A 22,775-nucleotide genomic window follows, 5' to 3' on the forward strand; every position below is an offset into this window, starting at 1 on the left:
GATGATAGAAAGGTTGGCAGGGTTGTTAATGACAGTAAAGACAGTATGCTACTCCAACTGGATCTAGATAAGTTGGGCAAATGGGCTGAGAAGTGGCAACTGAAGTTTAACATTGACAAATGCAAAGTACTGCATATGGGTAGCAATAATCGAGGAGAAACGTACCAACTATGTGGTACTATACTCGGAGAAAAGTAAAGTGAAAAAGACCTGGGGGTAATTGTGCAGTCAAATATGACGTTCACTGAGCATTGCAGACGGCCTGCCAGAGCAGATCATGGAGTCTTGTGTGATATATAGGAATTTTGCTAGCAGAGACAGGGAGGTGATTATCCTGTCATACAAGGCAATGGTCAGGCCACACCTAGAATACTGTGTACAGGTCTAGTGGCCTTATTTTAGGAAAGATGTAGGGTTGCTAGAACAAGTACAAAGAAGGGCAACAAGATTGGTCAGGGGAACAAAGGGGTGTTCTTACCAAGAAAGGCTTAAGTTCTGCAAATTGCAGTGCCTGGAGAGTATGCACCTGCGAGGTGATATGATTGAGGTGTATAAGGCCTTGAATGGGTTGAGCAAGCTGAATGCTGATGGGATTCTTACTCTTGCTCAGATTAAGAACATGAGGGGGCACAGTTTCAAATTGAGGAAAGACAGTTGTAGAATAGATGTGCAGAAATTTGTCTTTAGCTAGTGGGTAGTTGATCGGTGGAACAGACTTCCATCTTTTGTTGTGGAAGTTGATAGCCTAAATAAATTTAAGGCTGAGCTGGACAGGCATTTGAAAACAAATGGAGGGGTGAAATGGGAGGTTTTTTTTGGCTGGTTCTGCATAAGCTTGCTTTCTTGCATTGTATACTTCTACTAATGTAATACAATGAAATATCATCATGTCATTAAATACCTCTGTTGTGATGGTTATTTAGTTCTCTTGTAAATGTTCCAATAAATGTGCTATCATTTGCACGTGGTTTAACAGTGTCTTTTTGGGTTAATATTATTTTAAAAAATAATAATAATTATTATTATAATAAAAAGTGGGAAAAAAAGTGAAAAAATTTAAAAAAATGAATTATAAAGGAAAATAATGCAAATTTTAAAACATAAGTGATATATAAAGTAAAATACCTCTGTCTTGCAGATGTAATGTGGTATATCAATAGTGAGTTTTAGCTGGTGTACAGAGTAAACCTAGATATCTAATTAATCCAATAATAAAGAAAAATTAAGGCCTATGCAGATTTCATCATACCTGTAATAGTGCTGTGTTTAGTTATACATTTTCTGCAATATAGTAGATAAAAAGTCTATTAAGTGAATATGGGCAACTGGAGAGTTCATTAATAATATGTGGAGCAGTTTAAAAAGGAAGAGGATATCCCAGAGGGTCTACCCTTACAGAAGATTGTGTCAACCAAGCTGGTTAGGGATCAGCCGAGCAATATCCAATTCCATTATGGAAGCACATTAATTTTACAAACCTCCAATAACCCCCCCCTGAAGAAAACTGAACTATGAATTCAGCTGCTTTACAAATATATGAATCAAACCTCTAGCACTGCCATAGTGTATTGTATATTTAAAAGTTAAAGATGAAGACATGAAGTGAGATTCAAAAATAAAATTAAAAAGATGAAAAGCAAAGAATAGTTACACCTGACAGAAATGGCACCTTTTGCACGATCATTTTGAGACAGCTAATCAAATATAACTATGCCTCACCCAATGACATGTGACTTCTCCTTTATAAGTAGTTCTTTCCCATGCATTTTTTTCCTGGTAAAACTGTTGACAGTACAGTGTCTGGGCTAGAGGAATCCAAAAATACACACATATATCTCAGCATCTATAACGTGTATTAAAATAATTTTTTGTTATTATACAGAGTAACTCACCAAGTTTTTGTGAAGGTTAGTAAAGTTCAATGTAGGCTCCTTTTGTAGCTCGACAGATGTCAAAACGATACTTGAGCTCTTGCCAAGTGTTTCCCAGCATCTGAAGCATTATTAGAGCAACTGCTTCAACGATATGTGGTTTCAAATCGTCGAAATCCCGAACTTTTCTCTGGTACACACAGTCTTTAATAAAGCCCCATGCAAAAAAGTCCAATGGAGTCATATACAGAGATCTAGACGGCCAGGCAGTTGGGCCTCCTCTTCCGATCCAACGTCTAGGAAAAGTCTTGTTCAAAAACGTGGTAACATCTCGAGGGAAGTGTGGTGGAGCACCATCTTGCTGAAACCTGAAACCTGGGGGAATCTGTGGAACAGTAAAGATCTACAACATGTCAAGGTAAGTCCCATCACTGTGGGCTCTATGAAAAAAAATGGACTGATGACGCCATTTTTGTGCACTCCTAACCAGACATTGACTTTTGATCACTTGGTGAGGATTCTCCATACCACAAATGCGGCAATTGTGTCTGTTAACTTTCCTGCAAATGTGAAAGGTTGATTCATCACTGAATAACAACAGATCAAGATAATTGGAATTTTCATCGATACAGCTGCTCATCTCAGCAGTGGAATCAGCTCTTAAGCGGTGATCATCTGCCTTAAGGTGTTGAAGAAGTTGAAGTTTGTACGCACGCAAATGAAGACATTTGCGAACAATGTCGTGAACTGTTGAACAAGGAATCTGCAGTTCATTACTAGCCAGTCTAATTGGCTTATATGGACTCCTATAGAATGACTCACACACCCGATCCAAAGTCTCATCGGTCACATGCTTTTTCAGGTGTTTCCCAGTTTGTGAAACCAAACTTCTCTTCTCTTTTAGAGTCTTATCCCACTGAAGAATGGATTTGGAGGTGGGAGAATCCACATTCCATTCCCTTTGTGCACACCGCTGAACACACGTAACTAATTGAAATTCAGCTAACCAAAGCATGCACTGCACCTTCCACTGTGGTGTCCACATCTCGAATGAGGGACTGAGGCAATAGCCATTCTTATGCCATTTTTGCACATGTGTGGCTACTGGTGACGCTCCTGACTAGTGATCTTGACAGTGTGATGAAACAAATCTTGGAGATATTTCCTATCGACAGCGCTTTTTTTGAGAAAATATAATGAGTGGTTCTCGCATTATAAGCCATTATTTTTGGATACCTCTAGCCCACATACCCTGTACCACATATCTAAAAAACTTCATTATGCTTTTATAATTTCACATCATTTAATGATTGAATTTTAGCTTACTGTCAGAAACTTTTAATTTTACAAACTAAGAAAGAAACTGTGCACCTTTTCTCTAATGAGGATATCTTCTTTAATTTCATATTTTTTATATCACTTAAGTTTGTCTTAACTCTCAAGCATACCATTGCAGTACAGGAGGTGAGGACCATATACAGTAGACTGTGGAAATAATGGCACCCCAAATAACAGAACATTCGAGCTAATGGCACATTGAGATCAGATGTTTACATACAGCACAGATGTCTTGCAGTGACAAAAAAAGAAAAAACGGCAAGTCACATGATTACTGAATTTGTTTACATTTGCCATTTTGAAAGTGAATTCTGTACTGATATCGTGGATTATACTGCTGTTTTACATTCATTTTAAATTAAAAACCCCTCTCTATGGCTCCTAAAGTTAATAAACCTCATACAGAGAAAAAAAAACAACATTAAAGCTTTGTGACAAACTTTATATAATCAAAATATTACATTAGGATCAACCGAAAAGTTAATTCATATACCCATGTGTAATGTGTCTGTAAATTGTGTGTATTCTCTGGTTGATTTGCCTGTTTTCTGGAAGAAAAACCCCAGTTTCTGGGGAAAAACTTTGCTATCTATGCCAGAGACCAAATAACTCGGCCATGGAGTAAAAAAAGCCCATAAAAGTTCCTTGTGTCATCGACAGGATTCAAACCTAGGACTTTTCTGCCCAGTGTGGGGAGGATGGTGACGATATCACTGTGCTACTGCACAGACTAAATTTGATATAATAAAGAAAATAGAATGGAGCGTAAGCAGGAGTATATTAATAGCAGAATGTAGCACTGGATTGTCAACATGTTTTTTATGTGCAGTTAATAAAATTGCATTCTTAATCTCTATTTCTTATTTAGCTTATTATTTCTGCATTAAATATATTAAAAATAAAACTTTCTAGATAATGGAAAAATCGAAATAGTGGCACCTTGAATCCCTAAAGGTGCCATTATTCTTAAAGTCTACTGTATTTGTTAAGCTTTTTAGCTATTTTAATTATTTAACTATCACACAAGTATTGCAAATATAATGGCAAACTCAGATTTTCACATAAAAGCATCACACATTTCATATTGTGAAGCAAATCACAGGGAGTTACTCCTACCATTGTTTGGCGCATAATGGCCTTTAGTAGCCATTGCGCCGTAAAACCACCACCACTAACAATAGGGAGTTACCTCATTCTTAATCTTTGAATAAATAGTGCTATCCATAAAAAGATGTATATTTGCTATTTATTCTCAGTGGTTGGCATGACTCAGACAGACCATTTCCGAAATTATTATCCCTTCATTGGAGAATAGTAATCCCAGCTCTGCCTATTACTAGGCACTCCTAGTTTAAGGAGCTGACAAAGTGTGTTAATGATTAAAATGAGTAGAAATTTTGAGCTATAAAGGATTTTTAGCTAATAAAAAGGATAAAAGAAAAGAAATTTTGAGCTATGGGAAGATACAGAAAGTGTATATCTCAAAGGCATTGCTATAATGGCAAACTGAAGTTTATACATAAAAGCACTGTATAGTGAAGCAAATCATGTGCATCATTCTTAACTTTCAAATAAATAGCACTTCTGCATGAAGAGAAGTATATTTCTATTTATTCTTGGTAAGTGTCACTTCACAATATGAGATGTATGGGGAGGGAGATATTGAAAAGTTTGTAATCTCATATAGAAATAATGATAATAATGTAAATATAATCTTGTTTGGTTATTTAGTTGTTTGTATAAACAAATGCAAAAAAATAGGTTCAAACTATTTTATATTTTGCTCAAAAACTCATTGAAATTAATGTTTTTCTTTTTTTTCAGATAAGAAAATCTGAACATTACATCATTATAAGATACTTGCAGAAGAAGGATTTAAGGAAGTATCCAAGTCAAGGATTCTAGAAGTTCTGTAGTAATGTGTTGTGACAAGTTCACCAGGCATGGTCTCGGTTCCCCACCCCATCCCATAGATGGCCATCACTGGAATGAGCTGCACAACCATTCTAATCAATCATCTACACTCCATACTGAAGTATTTCTGCCTATCCAGAACAAATATCTTCCAGAATGATAACACTGCACCTCACAGCCATGCTTTACATGGCCACCTCCAGTATTTATCCATTTTGAGGAAATGCTAAAATAAGGTCATGAAAAAGCACACAAGGAAGTACATCTGGAAGAAAAAGCACACATTATATTCCCTTTTGTCATAGTTCCAATTTCAAAAGTTAATGGTTTTTCTGGATTTTCCTAGTTTTTATTGTAATGTTATGAGAATTAAATTTACCTGAAATGCATGTTTTAATCTTTCAGATTTGGTCAGATCTGTTCTTAAAATCCATAACCCAGCAAGGAAAATATTTGCATTTATTTTACCTCTTTTATCCTGCAATTGAATAAATAGAAATCAGTTTTATACGTTCCTTATAAATAAAAATAATGCTCTTTTTATCATATCAATTGATAAAATGTAAAAACTTTATTAAAAAGGAAATTATTCCATTTTGAAATTTTAATATCCTTTTTCCCAGCACTGAATCTAATTAATGTGCCTTACATTAGCAGAGTCATACGATGGAAGAAAGAAAGCTTATGCAGCATCAGCCAAAAAAAAAAAAAACATTTTTTTCCTCCATTTGTTCCAAATGCCTGTCCAGCTCAGCCTTAAATTTATTTAAGGCTATTAGCTTCCACAACAAAAGATGGAAGCCTGTTCCACCAATCAACTACCCGCTGGCTAAAGGCAAATTTCTGCACCTCTATTCTACAACTATCTTTCCTCAATTTGATACTGTGCCCCCTCAGGTTCTTAGTCTGAGCAAGAGTAAGAATCCCACCAGCTTGCTCAACCCATTCAAGGCCTTATACACCTCAATCAGATCACCTCGCAGGTGCCTACTCACCAGGTGCTGCAAGTTGCAGAACTTAAGCCTTTCTTGGTAAGGGCACCCCTTTGTTCCCCTGACCAATCTTGTTGCCCTTCTTTTTCTGCTATCCATATGCAGTACTTTGCGTTTGTCAGATCTAAGCCTTGTTCATTGGACATCCATCTTTCCTAAAATGAGGCCTCCAGACCTGTACACAGTATTCTAGATGTGGCTTGACCATTGCCTTGTATATAACGGGATAATAACCTCCCTGTCCCTGCCAGCAAAATACCTATATATCATTGACAAGACTCCATGGGCGAACTTCATATTTGACTGTACAATTACCCCCAGGTCTTTTTAACTTTCTACTTCCCTGAGGTAGTACCACACAGTTGGTATGTTTCTCTTCGGTTATTGCTATCCATATGCAGTACTTTGCGTTTGTCAATGTTAAACTTCAGGAAATGCTACAGGAAACAACATTATTCCAGTAATATTCCTTTATATACTGAGATGACAGATAAAGATTTTATGCATCCTATTAGAATACCTTAAATTAAACTATTTGGTCCAAGTTAAAAGAAGTGGGGAAGGAGAAATTGTACAGCAATTTTTTTTAGATTCTATCCATTTTATTAGAAAAAGAATAAGAATGACCTTGAAAACATAAATGTACATTATTATTATTAGCCATATGTTGCAAGGAATCCTGAGGCTTATGCTGTACCAACCAAAAAAAAATTCTGAGTTATTCTGAGTTACTCTGAGAGAGAGAGAGAGAAATAGAAAGGAATCACCAAGAAAGAGAAGAATGATGATATCCAGCTCTGGACCCTGGGTGTGCCAAGCCCATACTCACTAGATGTGAGCCCTTGGGATGCCTAGAAAGGGTTAAGATATGAGAACCTGTTAAAATAGATAACCCTATTATACAATGTTTCATCTTCTAATGGTTCTAAAATTTCACAAAGGATTTCACACTCTTAAATAAATATTTGCAATTATTTTAACTTTTTTATCTGGCAATTGAATAATGATTGAATTGATTAATGATTTATTGGCAAAATAATACCTATTCAGTTTTTCAGCAACCTGAGCAGGATTATCAGAAGTTAACCCACTGACAAGTGGCCCAATGTGATTCAACCCCTTCCTTCCACTGTTGATATAAGTAAAGACATCTTTGCAGCTTTTCATGCAGCTTTTCTCGTAATCTGCCTTAGCTTGTCTAACCTCCTTTGTGACTTGATTACAGACTAGTTTATATCTACCACATTCTTCTACATCACATAATAATTTATATGCATCTTATGCATTTTTCTTCTCAGCTACAAGCTTCATCAGTTCATCGGACATCCATTTAGATCTAAGCCTTGGACAGTATTTCTTCATTAGTATGAAAAGCCTAGTAACTTCCATGATTACTTCCCTTACTGCTTCCCATTTAGAATTGCTGTTGGTAACAACCATTGGTTGGTCCCACTTCACAGAATTTAAAAACTATCTGAGACCACTGTAATTCCCATTAAAAGCAAAAACTGCTCCCTTTACCCTTAACCATAGTTATGTCTTTAAGTAAATCGCACATCAGCACACTGTGATCACTACCACAGAGTCTTTTACCTGCAGATTCTTAACACATAAAGAATCACTGCTGAAAATTAGATCAAGAGTACTGCTTCATCTTGTTTCTCTAACATGCTGCTGTAGGAAACAGTCATCCAAGAAATCTACAAAAGTCTTGCTAATGTGTGAATGCCAATCCACAAGTTTCAGTCATTATCTGTAAAGTTAAAATCCCCCATTATAAGACATTCTCATTTATGGCCTGCTCTATTTCTTCGTATCCTTGTTTGTTATACTCATTACAGTCATTGGGACTATAACACACTCCTACTCTCATTTTCGTTTTCCCAGTGCATATGTCACACCAAACTGACTCAACTTTGCACAGGCCATTCATGTTGATTGGATGCACTGTCTTAGATATACTGTGGTTCTTAACCATGAGCATAACCCCTCCTGTACATATTCTGTACATATTTTACTCCCATATTCAAAGTCTGCATCCCTTATGTCTGAGTGACACCATTATCTCTAATATCCCCACAATTATGACTTAATCAGTCCTTGAAATCCATCAACTTGATTAACTCCTAGCGTTATTGTACATACAAGTATTCATGCACATGTTCTTACTATTAGTTTCCTTAATATAGTCCATGTATTTACTTGTTTCATGATAACCCACACCAGGGCTCGACATCCCCAAAATCTTCTTTCCAGGCTGCCGCATGTTCCAAAAAAAAGCATTGCAAGAATCACTTTCACTTTTGCCTGTAGCGCTAGTTAATTTATTAGTCTATGTATCCTCCCAAAGCTTTCAGTTTTTCTGACCCACCTAACACTGCCTTTATAGCATCAGCGAAAATTCTGTATCCCATTTATTTAAGAGTATTCCATCCCTGTAAAAATAGTCTCTCCTGTTAATAAGCACATACCATGCTGGGAAATTTTCTACCCCACGAGTCTTGCACAATTTGTCCAGGGCTCAAATAACTGACAAGGCTCTCAACATGTATCCCTTCCTATCAGGTCTGGGCAGGATTGAAGACACTTTCAAATTTAATCCTAACTTGCAACTTTTTCCTGACATTGCTCTGTACTCGTTAAGTAAATTTCCAGATTTTCACTTAATATCATTAGTGCCCATGTAGATATCTGCTCTATATCCTTTTTCCCCCTGGCAGATATATGCTGGTCGCTTTCCAAATATCCTTTTTGAACAACATAGTTCCCGTTTCCCTGATAATAGAGTCACCAGCAATAACTACCTCCTTTAGGACCAGCACGTTTTGCTTTGGGGATTGTCATTATGTTGCCTGATGCCCAAGTGAGGGCTCTGGCACTGAGTTGGGCAGCTGAAAGCCTGATGTTCCCCCATTTTAATTCCTTCAAGGGCATCCACCCTGTTCTTCAAGCCCTCATAAATGCCCATCAGAATGCTGAGTTCATGCCTAATTTTCTCATACTCTTTGAACCAAACACACACAAAGACACTCCCCTCCCCCTTGGCTGTATCATGTCCCATTCCAGATAGGTCCACAAACACTGCACAAGTTTCTCATTTTCCATGATTCACAGGAGAACCCCCTTCAGTTCTCCCACTACTTTGAGCCTGTTGCTTTGCTGCTCTAGTCTGAGGTGATTTCCATTTAAATTCAACTTAACTTGAGAATAAACTGATAGATACCTAAATGCAATAATACATATTATGCTATGAAGTTTACATAATAATATGTATTATGCTATACTGTTATGTTTGTTGAATTTTAAATTAGTTATAGCCTTACTAAAATAAAGTTTCTTAGCTAAAACAAAAAAAAATTATACACCATCCTACATGATTAGAACCTATGAGTTACTTGTTTACCACAATTAAAACCCTACAATTCCACTACTATGCACTACACTACTAGTTACGTGATAACATATTCATGCCAAATCACCGATACGAAAGCTCTATGAATATTAATGTTGTATGTTACATATTGTGTGATAAAGTTAATTTATTGAAGCACATTTTTATTGCTATAAATTATAGTTTATAGGCCTCTTTTAATACTGATTACACTGCTACAAAAGTATGTTAACCTCTAATTATCGCCTATATCAATACTATAATGATGGCAGCAAATTCAAATGTTCTTATCAATACAACATAATGGTGGCAGAGGTAAACTGTGGTTTTTTAAGCAATTACAAAGGCCTAGTAAAGAACAAAAGCACCAACTTTATCGGAGAATCACAAATAATTATTACACTACTAATTTTAAATCAAAAGTTTTAAAAATTTTTAAGCAATAGAGAAAGTCCCACTTAGCAGCTCCCAAAAAAAGTTGCACATCCAGATGGCCTCATTAGCAGAAGTCCAATAATTATAACATACATTAAATAAATTATTATATTAGGTAATATTAGTTTTATTAGAATATTTGATTTATATAATATTATTATATTAAAGTAGTTATTTCATACTATACCTGGTCAATTACATCAAAGAATTCTCTAAGAGCATCAGAAACTTGAACTTCAAGGAACTTGGCAAATTGATTATATGTGCAGTACACAGGCATGGATTTCAATTTTTTTGTGAGAAACAATAATTCGTCATGAATATGTTCAAACTGTCTTTAAATAAAAGAAAGATATATAATGCTGATATATATGAAAAAAAAATACATATCTAATTTTGTTTTTAATATAGTGCAGTTATAATTAAAGTGTGTTACTGTGCTGTCTGCATAGAGCAAACTGAGTTTTTACCAGAAAATAAATTTGGAACAGACTAACCCATGTAGAAATGCAAGACAAACAAAAAAATAAATAAATAAAAATAAAAAGTGGCATCAGGCTGTATTAAAAATTAATAAAACTTTTAGTGAATTTTTTATAAATTTTAACTCATAAAAATTTCTTGTAACAGACAACTGGATACTGTAAAAATAAAATCATTAAATAAATAAGTACAACTAGGTTAAAACAAAATATATACAGCTAATTATGTTAAAAACATGTCCAAATTTCTTTCACCTATCACAATCCACACTAGCTGCAATAGATGACATCTATTGCAACTAGTGTACACAACTAATGAGGATTGTGAGAGAAAAATTAAATGGGCTATGACAAACAAAAGACAGGGAAGGAAGGGAGTGTAAAGAAATACAGTAAAATCTTGTTAATACAAAGTTCAGGGAACCTAAATTTTCAGGTTTTTGTAATAAAAAGGCTTTGTAATAACAATGTCTGCCAAAAATATCAAACTTGAAGATTTTCTTTGGTACATATATATAATTTTAACATAATCTTGTACAAAATAATACATACTTTTTTTAATATTATGTATAAGAGAAACCATAAGAAAAGACAGAACACAGCTGAAATGAAAATATCATGCATATATATATATATATAGCATCCATAAAATTACTGAGTTTAGGTTGTGAAGATGTAAAATTATAGTTAAAGTGTAATATATAGAACACCCAATTAATGCCATCAAACGATCGAACATTACATCGGACGTTATGTATATACTAAATAGATACGTTATAGTGTAAAGTTAATATCTTTAAAGTTTGAAAATCCATATAGCCATAGTCCTGCCATATCTCCAGTATACATGAAAACCAAAATATAAATCATATTAAGTAAATTAATAAAATAAAATAATAAGCCCAACACAGGAAAATTATTTTGCAAGGAACTTTGTCGAGGGCTAAACCCTTACAAAATAACCAACCCATGCTAGACTGAGCCATCGGTTTCTGTTATCATCTGCCTGTATACTAAAGCCAAAATAATATAATAGTGGAAATGTGGAATAATTTAGTATAACATTAACGTAAGATTTGAGACAAATGTAAGTCTAGAATGCCAAAACAACAAGTGTCGTACCGTAATACATAACAACAATTTATAAATGATACAGGCTGGATGATATTTAGCCCGACCGATCGCTACCACATTATAAGCACAACTGAGTAATTATTAAAATTTTTGCTGAACACAATTTAGCATAAAATTTTGCAGAAAATAGCTAATAAAGCTAACCGAAGGAGAACGGAAAAATGTATAGTAGAGCAATAGTACCTCACTCCCCCTCGAATTACTCTAATAGTTCGCGAGGTATGAAAAATAAGGCAAGAGGAAAGCTAAAAGCAAAAAGAAAGAAAAGGTCAATTTATCGATAGTACATCGGATATTAACCGGGAGCGTAACTTCCCGACCCTAAAAGTAGGGATCCTGGTTAGGTAGTAAAGGCCTGTAAAAATATATCAATCGAATAAAAAGAAAAAGAAAAAAACGGAATGGCTAATTCCTAATAAAGTTTACTTTAAGTAGGACATAAATAATGTCAGATAAAGTCAAATTGTCAGTAATGCTAAGAGAACGAAAGACGGAACCTGTCAGATAAGGTCGAATTGTCAGTAATGCTTAGAGAACAAAAGAGGGGACATGGTAAAAACCCCGTAAGGAATCTACCAAGCATACTTTACCGTAGCCCAAGGCGGGAAAAACAAACCGCCTGCAGCAACCTCACTAGACTTATATAACTACAAAGCGTCATGCGCCACCTAAGATTTGTCAAGAATTAGCCGGTGTTTTTTGGATGAACAAAAGCATAATAGCGCCCTCTATAATAGAGAAAACAAAACCAATAATACTCAGATGTAGAAGAGAAATCCTAGTATAATATAGAATTCATTCCTACTGTAAAGAACCCATATAGGTACCACTTTTCTAAGGCGTAAGCTATATATAGCGAGTTCAAAACAGCAGTCCCTAGTATGTACATGTATATACAAAGGCTAATTAGTACACCACTCGCTATATCTATACCCTATATTAAAAAACAATAATGATTACATTAAGACCACGGCAATATCCAAAATGTATATAACAGTTTAATAAACTGCCTGCCTAATATTTTCGATAATTTCCAACTGGTTTAAATTATCGTGGTACTTTTTTAGTGCTATGGATAAAGCAGTACTCATATGTTTCAAAATGAAATTATATGGGAAACCGTTATCCAATAATTTATGCTTAAGATCGATAAGCGCATATATAACATCACTTTTATTATTACAAATATATACTCTTCTGATAGTTTGTGTCACTATAATGTTTTTAAGTATACGTACAGAGATATTAGTACCCCAACGGGTTAAGTCTATAGTTTTGAGATTGAATTCTTTGCGTTTGTCAAATAGCTTGGTAGATAGTGTATTATTATTAATCTGAATATCTATGTCCAGATATGCTACTTTAAAAGGGTCACCGTTGTTAGTGACTTCTAGAACCAATAGATTACAACGTGAAAACTGCAATATTCTTAAATATAAAACCCTGTACCCTTATGGTCTCAATAGTTTGTTTAATGGACGTAATTATAATATTGGTAGTTTAGATACTTGTGTTTATAAACTTTTTCATATGGCTAATAGATCCCAGCCTAAATTGCCACGTAGTAAGATGAGAAACAAAGTTTTTAACAATACTGGTACTGGCATTCAAATGCGCACTAAGCATACTTTAGGAAAATTTACCGACATGCTGGATACTTGGGATAAAAATGTTATAAATATTAAACTCATACATGATATCTTATTCGGCCTCAAGCATAGCAAGTTAAAAGCCTTAGAAAAAATTAACCAGACATATTCACATCGTAACCAGCATCTTGACCACTTACTTAGGGATATTTTTAAATATCGTCTATGTAATAAACCTGTTATCCATAACATCTATATCAATATTAAATTCAGTAACATTATATTTGACTACTTACCGTTAAAGGAGATATTAAATAAACATGTTAGCAGTTTTCCACTCAGTAATAGGAATATAGTAACTAGGTTTAGTTACAATAAACCATTTGGGCTTACTGCTTGTAATTATAAGCAGCTAGCCTGCAACTTAGATAATGTCTACCAGGATGCTATTTGCTACTGCCACTTACCACAATACCATGATTTCGTTGACTTACATCATGGGCATGTAATTACTGGTAATCTTAACCTGGTTCCTCACCAGGAATTGAGATCTGTTCTTTCCTACGGTTTTAAATACAGACCTAACACTAGCCTTAATGCTAATCTTATAACCAAACTAATACATTCTGACCTTATGCATTTTTGCCTTAAATTGGCCTATAAGTTTAATTTACCACTAGAGGCCTTCTATAATTGGCTAGTTCTTACTAATAGCGATTTTAAACAACATATATTTAGTATGCTTTTACATAGGAAGCATCATACCATTAGAGATAGCAAAAGATATAATATGCAGTTAATCAAACGACATTTAAAGGAGTTACAGGATATATTTATCATAACAACTATAGATAAGGCCGCTAATAATTACAGTTTCATCTGCAAAAAATTCTATGCCACACTATTATACAATGAACTACATAGCAGTGCTACATATACTAAATCTAACTGTAACCTTGGTACTATTACCAAAAAGCTACTGGCTATACAAAAAAGGTTAAAAATTAGTAACTATAATACTAATTTTCCGTATTTGTATGGTATTCCCAAGTTTCACAAATCGCCTATTAGTTTCAGATTTATTACATCTTGTAGAAATAGCTACTCAAAAGTCCCACATAGTAAGCTAGTTGAATTGCTCAGCATGATTTTCAAGGCTATAGATTCCTCCAGAATTATTAATAACAATAGACCTATTTTAACCTTTATAAAGAACAATATGAATAGCATCAAACATATAAATACATATGATTTCAAAAATTTATTTACTAGCATCCCACATGATAGTCTAAAATTGGTGTTAAATAATTATTTTACAGAATATAGCCAAATTTTACCCTGCCAACGTAATTATTGGGATAACTTGATTAATCTTTGTATTTCCAACAGCTATATTTATAATGGTAGTAATATTTTCATACAGCATGCTGGCATTGCCATGGGGGCGAGTAGCTCGTGTCTCATCGCCAACTTATATCTGCATCATTTTGAAAACAACTTTGTTAAAGATATCCATATGTTCAGATATATTGATGACCTAATTGTGTTCAACAATACTAGCTTTCTTACAGAAGCGGTTAAACACTACCCGCAGGAGTTGGTTCTAGAAGTCACTAACAACGGTGACCCTTTTAAAGTAGCATATCTGGACATAGATATTCAGATTAATAATAATACACTATCTACCAAGCTATTTGACAAACGCAAAGAATTCAATTTCAAAACTATAGACTTAACCCGTTGGGGTACTAATATCTCTGTACGTATACTTAAAAACATTATAGTGACACAAACTATCAGAAGAGTATATATTTGTAATAATAAAAGTGATGTTATATATGCGCTTATCGATCTTAAGCATAAATTATTGGATAACGGTTTCCCATATAATTTCATTTTGAAACATATGAGTACTGCTTTATCCATAGCACTAAAAAAGTACCACGATAATTTAAACCAGTTGGAAATTATCGAAAATATTAGGCAGGCAGTTTATTAAACTGTTATATACATTTTGGATATTGCCGTGGTCTTAATGTAATCATTATTGTTTTTTAATATAGGGTATAGATATAGCGAGTGGTGTACTAATTAGCCTTTGTATATACATGTACATACTAGGGACTGCTGTTTTGAACTCGCTATATATAGCTTACGCCTTAGAAAAGTGGTACCTATATGGGTTCTTTACAGTAGGAATGAATTCTATATTATACTAGGATTTCTCTTCTACATCTGAGTATTATTGGTTTTGTTTTCTCTATTATAGAGGGCGCTATTATGCTTTTGTTCATCCAAAAAACACCGGCTAATTCTTGACAAATCTTAGGTGGCGCATGACGCTTTGTAGTTATATAAGTCTAGTGAGGTTGCTGCAGGCGGTTTGTTTTTCCCGCCTTGGGCTACGGTAAAGTATGCTTGGTAGATTCCTTACGGGGTTTTTACCATGTCCCCTCTTTTGTTCTCTAAGCATTACTGACAATTCGACCTTATCTGACAGGTTCCGTCTTTCGTTCTCTTAGCATTACTGACAATTTGACTTTATCTGACATTATTTATGTCCTACTTAAAGTAAACTTTATTAGGAATTAGCCATTCCGTTTTTTCCTTTTTCTTTTTCTTCTTTTTCTTTTTATTCGATTGATATATTTTTACAGGCCTTTACTACCTAACCAGGATCCCTACTTTTAGGGTCGGGAAGTTACGCTCCCGGTTAATATCCGATGTACTATCGATAAATTGACCTTTTCTTTCTTTTTGCTTTTAGCTTTCCTCTTGCCTTATTTTTCATACCTCGCGAACTATTAGAGTAATTCGAGGGGGAGTGAGGTACTATTGCTCTACTATACATTTTTCCGTTCTCCTTCGGTTAGCTTTATTAGCTATTTTCTGCAAAATTTTATGCTAAATTGTGTTCAGCAAAAATTTTAATAATTACTCAGTTGTGCTTATAATGTGGTAGCGATCGGTCGGGCTAAATATCATCCAGCCTGTATCATTTATAAATTGTTGTTATGTATTACGGTACGACACTTGTTGTTTTGGCATTCTAGACTTACATTTGTCTCAAATCTTACGTTAATGTTATACTAAATTATTCCACATTTCCACTATTATATTATTTTGGCTTTAGTATACAGGCAGATGATAACAGAAACCGATGGCTCAGTCTAGCATGGGTTGGTTATTTTGTAAGGGTTTAGCCCTCGACAAAGTTCCTTGCAAAATAATTTTCCTGTGTTGGGCTTATTATTTTATTATTTTATTAATTTACTTAATATGATTTATATTTTGGTTTTCATGTATACTGGAGATATGGCAGGACTATGGCTATATGGATTTTCAAACTTTAAAGATATTAACTTTACACTATAACGTATCTATTTAGTATATATATATATATATATATATATATATTTAAATAATGGCTTAAAAGTTTAACATAAAATAGGAAAATAAATAAATATTACTGTAATCATTTGTTTTATTTTGAATTATCGGATATATATATATATATATACACACACACACATAGTAAAGTGTCGAAAATCTGAACGTCAATAATCCGAACGAGCCAGTATTTATTTTTTATGCTGGTGCCATAAAATGATTACAGTAAGCACCGATTATTGTGATCATATTTGCAAATTGAATTTTGATTCTATTAAATGGAAATTTTAATAAGTGAAAATTGGGGGAATATTATCCATAGGATATAAAAATGAAGATATAAAGCACAAACTTACACTTAATGCTTGGAATAAACTGTGGCCTACTGCAGAAGAAACCGTAGGAGTGAGCAGAATCAAACTGAAGGAGTAAAAAGTAAAGTAAAGTGCAGCCATTATCAACCCACTGCAGGATGGAAGCCTCCTCAACAATTCATGCTGAGGGAAATGGACCATAATCTGCCACGCTGGTCCAGTGCGGGTTGGCAAATCGACCGTATTCAGCAGTCAGGGGCTTGAACCCCGGTCTATTCAAAGAGCGTGTGCTACTGCACTCCCGCTCCTGCCCACTCGGCTACGGAGAACTGAAGGAGATGAGGGACAAATACTGAATGGAATTATCAACTTGTTTCAGTCAATCCCTGGGTTTGAAGATTAAGATGAAGGTGATGCAAGGGTGGGAATGGAAAAATGATATTGATGCTACAGGGTTTCCTATTTTAAATGAAAACAAAATTGTGAATGTAAAAGAAACTGGAGGTCCTGAAAATGATATGGACGAAGATGACAACAAAGAAAATGACATCAACACCGAGCCTATGCATGCTGAGGCATTTGCTGCACTAGACACTGCAATGGTTGGTATGAGGAACAAACTGAATGCTATCCAACTCAACTACTCTTGCTGAAAAGTTCGAAAATGGTGCAGCAAAAAATAAGTAATTATTTTCATTAAAGCCTATACATATGTGTTATTGTGGCTGAAAGTTCCATTTGTTTTGTTACCTATGGATAAAAATATGTAAGTAAAATTTAGTGATTTTATTTCTAAACTTACTAAACCTTTTTTTTTTTTAAGTCTCAAGAACAGTATTTTTGATAAGTTCGAAAATCTGAACAAACCAGAAGTCTGAACTATCCCTCCCAATTAGTTTGGATTATCAATTCTCTACTATATATATATATATATATATATAGTAGAGAATTGATAATCCAAATGAATAAATTTTAAACAATATATAGAAATACAGTGAGCCCCCACTTTACAATTAGTTCACTATAAGATCGAATCACTTTACAATGAACTCTCCATAATAAAATACCGTTCACTATACGATATGTAACCCAAAGGTCACGGGTTCAAATCCTGCCTCGGGCTTGGATCAGAGTAAAATGCAAAAACTTTGGGAGGTGTATTATGGCCACAGAAGCCGATGTGCCAACAACAAACAAAAAAAATATATATATATATATACGATATGTGGTAAGTGCTGGTCATTGTGATCACATTTGTGAATTGAATTTTAATTCTATTAAATGGAGATTCTAATAAGCGAAAATAGGAGGAACATTATCCACAGGTTATAAAACTAAAGATCACAAATTTACACTTTATTACAATTACTAATTAACAAAATTAAATGATACGTGAAAATCGGAAGAATATTTTCCACAGGTTAGCAAAATAAAAATAAATTTATGCTTACGTACATAGTTTAATTAATATGTACTATCGGTATGTAATATGTACATACTAACTAGTTGATATTTCTATTCACTGACATTTTTGGGGGGATTGTAAAATGTAAAACAGTAAAAAAGATAAGCCATTGATAACAAAGAACACGGCATGCACAAATTGCAACTAATTCGATACGCGCAAGTGAGATATGAAGTAACAAGTTTACAAAGCTATAAAAAATAGGAATGAAGAGAAGACTAAAATTTATGTTTTTTATATGATTGAAGAGGAAGGGGAAACACGTTTCACAATAATAGTGTAAAAATCCACAGGATTCCAGCTATTGGTATTATCGCAAATGCAATAAGATCGAGTTTACTACCTATTTATAATAGACTGCACTAACAGAAAAGCCCAATAAACTGGAAACTGCAAATTGCTTTTATTGTTTTATTGTAGTGACCTCCAGAAATGTGCCAAAGGCATTCAAAATTGATTCTTATAAGTGAACATGTGACAATAATGCAAGTGTAGTGCATTTTAGTGATTTGAATTGATTTTTTGAAATTAAAGCAGCTGATTCCACTAACCAGCGATAATGTTAACCGGCGCCTACTTATTTCACTTTACGATCGGATGGGCTTACAATTGCCTCCAACAATGCGGTCCCTCCTCTCAGCCAATAGCACATTTGTAAACATGTTGGCCACATGTTTTGTTTTTACATCCTTTAGTTGAAGTGATTTTTTGTGTTGTGCTTTAATCAATATATTAGTTTTAATAAATTTTTTTAATCAATATGTACAATTACCACTATAAAAATCATCTTTTAAAGAGATAAATAGCTTAATTATATAGTGAAAATTTCAACTTCCTAGGTCTTGTAACGAATTACCAAAAAATAATGTGTTAATTTGGGTTCACATTATGATATTTTCATGATACAATGGTGTCTCTGGAAAGGATTAATATTGTAAAGTGGGGATCCACTGTAAATATTTATATATGATTATATTGTCACATATCGCACACCCCTGGCATCTCAAGTATCAACCACCCGAATTGCATGACAAAATGAAATATAGTTTGGATTATCAAACTATCGTCTATTTCTAACATAAAGTACGTGCAATGGCAAAGTAAAATTAATAAATAGAATTAAAGGGAGAAGAGGAAAAAATTTTTTTGAGACATCAAAAGTAAAAATATATGCAATCTCATTTCTATTTTTTATTGTTTCATTTACTCTTATTACTTTTGTGGTTGGTTTATTGTATCTTGACATGATATTTCACACATATTTGGCCTTGGCATTATGACTGGGTAGGGTCTAAATTTGTTATCTATTAATTTGTAATTTTGACTATACTTGCCTTTTATTTAATTTATTCAAAAATTTGTTAGATACATATTCCTTTAATGTTATTCTTTCTCTCTCTCTCTCTCTCTCTCTTATTTCATTTTATTTCTTATTTTTTTTTTTTATTTATTATTATTATTCCTTTTTTATCTAGCTTTATCTACTATCTTCATTTATTTACTGGTTTCTTTGCTCATTTCATAAGTTTTTCCTATATAATATCGGTGTAGATACACCATAGTTAACCCATAAATTTGAACTACGTATGTAATGTAAAAGGCATCGTTTTAATAGTATCTCATATTGTGGGTGCCTTCACAACGAGATATATGGTATTGCACTACTTCAAATAAATAATGCTTCTCTAGTAGAGAAGATTACTGTTATTTATTTTCAGAGGATACCACCACCCAGTGGTGGTATCCTGTTGTTGTTGTTGGTTATTTGGTTTTTAGAAGCATTATCAACTAAGGCCATATTGCTCCGGGAATATGCGGTGGTCATTCCCTGACCTTTCCGCATCCTCCGAATTTGGTGGTCACGGGCTCGAACCCCAGTCTAATCAAGAAGCGTGTGCTACACACTGCTGCTCCTGCCCACCTGGCTACGGAGGTGCCTGGTAGTATCCTCTTACACTACATACATAGTTCAAATTTACGGGTTAACTATAGTGTATCTACACCAATATTACATAGTTAATTACCAAAACCCATAAGGATCATGCCTTGTGCATTTTGCCTTCAAATACTTTATTACCAACACCCTTTGGCATCTCTCATATCGTGGATATAACTTTGCAACTGCGATGGCATGTTGCACTACCAGGGTACCTGCCTGCTCACTGATGAAGCCCACTAGCTTCAAAAACGATCATCTGGGTGGTGGTATCCTCTGAAAATAAATAACAGTAGTCTTCTCTATTAGAGAAGCATTATTTATTTGAAGTAGTGCAATACCAGCTATCTCATTGTGAAGGCATCCACAATATGAGATACTATTAAAACAATGTCTTTTACACTACATACGTAGTTCAAATTTATGGGTTAACTATGGTGTATCTACACCAATATTATATAGTTAATTACCAAAACCCATAAGGATTATGACTTGTGCATTTCGTCTTCAAATAAGTTTTTCCATTCTGTTGTGTTTTTTTTTTCACTGTACCTCACATGCAGATTTACTTCTAAATTTTCTTTATATTTTTGTCCAATTATATTTCAACTTCAGCATTGAATTTCTGCTAATTTTATTCTTCACTTCTCATTATCTAGATTTGTACAATCATAAAAGCATGCATTGGATAGTAATCTACATATTATTATGTATGATGTTTTCTATACAATATTTAAAATTCTCCTTTTTCCTTAGTTAGATTATTTTCATATTACTTTGTACTTAGCTGTAAGTATCGCAAATTTAATCTCTCACCCTTTTTTTTGTTAGATGTCACTAGTTTAAGCTATATATTTTGAAGTTTCTAAGTGAGAGTTATCTTTTGCACCTTCTCATTCTCCTTCGATACAAATTAATGGTCTCTGTTGTGTCAACTACATTCCATCTACATAAATCATCCCTCCTATTTAATACACCTGCTTATTCAGTTTCCATTAATTTTTAACCAAACTTTTCATTAAATTTAATTAATTTTTTAAATTTTATACCAAAATTTTTAATAAATTTCATTTTATACTTATGCCTTGTCTGTACCTTTATTGGCATGTATTGTACATCAGAAATAGAGACATCTTATTGCCGTTTTAACTTTCAATCTGGTAGTTGACACCTGACAAAGACACCAGGATTGTGAGTTATACAGCAATATTCTTTCTTCTCGATTCTTCTAATTCTGTATATATATATATATTTTTTTTTTTCTCTCTTTTATTTTTCTATAAACTATTTATACTCTTCTTTTTATTGCATCCTTTCCTATTTCTTTATCATTTCCTTATTACTTATTTTCTTTGCACTGCCAGGGCATTATATATATATTTTTATATATATAATTACAGAAAGACCACAGTAGAATCATAGCAGCATTAATACTAAAAGAACATGAAAACCCACTAACCCATTAATAAATTAACCTAATTTAAAAAAGAAACCAATTTCATCTGAACAATATATAGCAAATATATAGTCATATATAGCAAATGTGCTTATTCACTTTCATCACTAGTAACAAAAACTTCATTTTGCTTGATGGTCAGCAGCTCTTCTAGTATTGGTGGTGGTGCTGTTAAGAACATCATCATTCCCATTAACAAATTCCTCAAATTCTCCAATAAAATCCAATCCATGTTCCTTCAGTCTACATCCCTCAAATGTTGCTATCACATTCATTTGCTGGACCATCTTTGATGATGTCTCTTTGTGATGCACGTCTGAAGCAATAACATTACAAATAGCATCCAGGACATTCCACTTTGGTTGCAAATAGCTCCCTCCTAGGTCACAGACTTCATAGTACCTTATCAGATGGAATCTATGTGCTCTCAAAAATAAAATTTGAACCAGTGGTCGCATAAAACTGGTACTAAAAGGTAAAAACAGTAGCCTTATAATCTTCAGCTTAAGTGTATCAACAGAATATACTGTAACAATCTAACATCATTTCGGTGTTTATGAATGATATTGATGATGGGATATCAAGTTTAATGTCCAAGTTTGCAGATGATACAAAGGTTGGCAGGGTCGTTAAGGACAATACTGACGCTATGCTGCTGCAACAGGATCTGGAAAGGTTGAACAGATGGGCTGAGAGGTGGCAAATGAGGTTTAACATCGACAAATGTAAAGTGCTGCATATGGGAAACAGTAACCCCAGAGCAACGTATCAACTCTGCGGTACTACACTGACAGTGGTGGAGAATGAAAAGGACCTGGGGGTAATTGTGCAGGCAGATATGAAGTTCTCTGAGCAGTGCAGACGAGCTGCAAGAGTAGCGCATGGTGTCTTGTCAATGATATACAGGAATTTTTCTAGCAGGGATAAGGAGGTGATTATTCCCTTGTATAAGGCAATGGTAAGGCCACATCTTGAGTACTGTATACAGGTCTGGAGGCCTCATTTCAAGAAGGATGTAGAGCTGCTGGAACGGGTACAGAGAAGGGCAACAAGATTAGTAAATGGAAC

At 34.1% G+C, this 22,775-nt stretch overlaps 1 protein-coding gene across 1 annotated transcript in view; it reads right to left on the reverse strand.

Annotated features, from left to right (window-relative positions):
- Nucleotides 1-22,775, reverse strand: part of LOC150080572 (lysophosphatidylcholine acyltransferase 1-like) — a 190,724-nt gene that overhangs the window by 25,007 nt on the left and 142,942 nt on the right. The window contains exons 10-11 of the mRNA XM_090380741.1: nt 10,129-10,276; nt 5,503-5,601 (exon numbers count right to left, since the gene is read on the reverse strand). Of these exons, the coding sequence (XP_090236867.1) occupies nt 5,503-5,601; nt 10,129-10,276 (247 nt within the window). The remainder of the gene's footprint in view (nt 1-5,502; nt 5,602-10,128; nt 10,277-22,775) is intronic.

The sequence above is a fragment of the Mastigoproctus giganteus genome, chromosome 9 (genome assembly GCF_048544385.1).
Source record: "Mastigoproctus giganteus isolate SK-2022 chromosome 9, ASM4854438v1, whole genome shotgun sequence".
Taxonomy (NCBI): Eukaryota; Metazoa; Arthropoda; class Arachnida; order Uropygi; family Thelyphonidae; genus Mastigoproctus; species Mastigoproctus giganteus.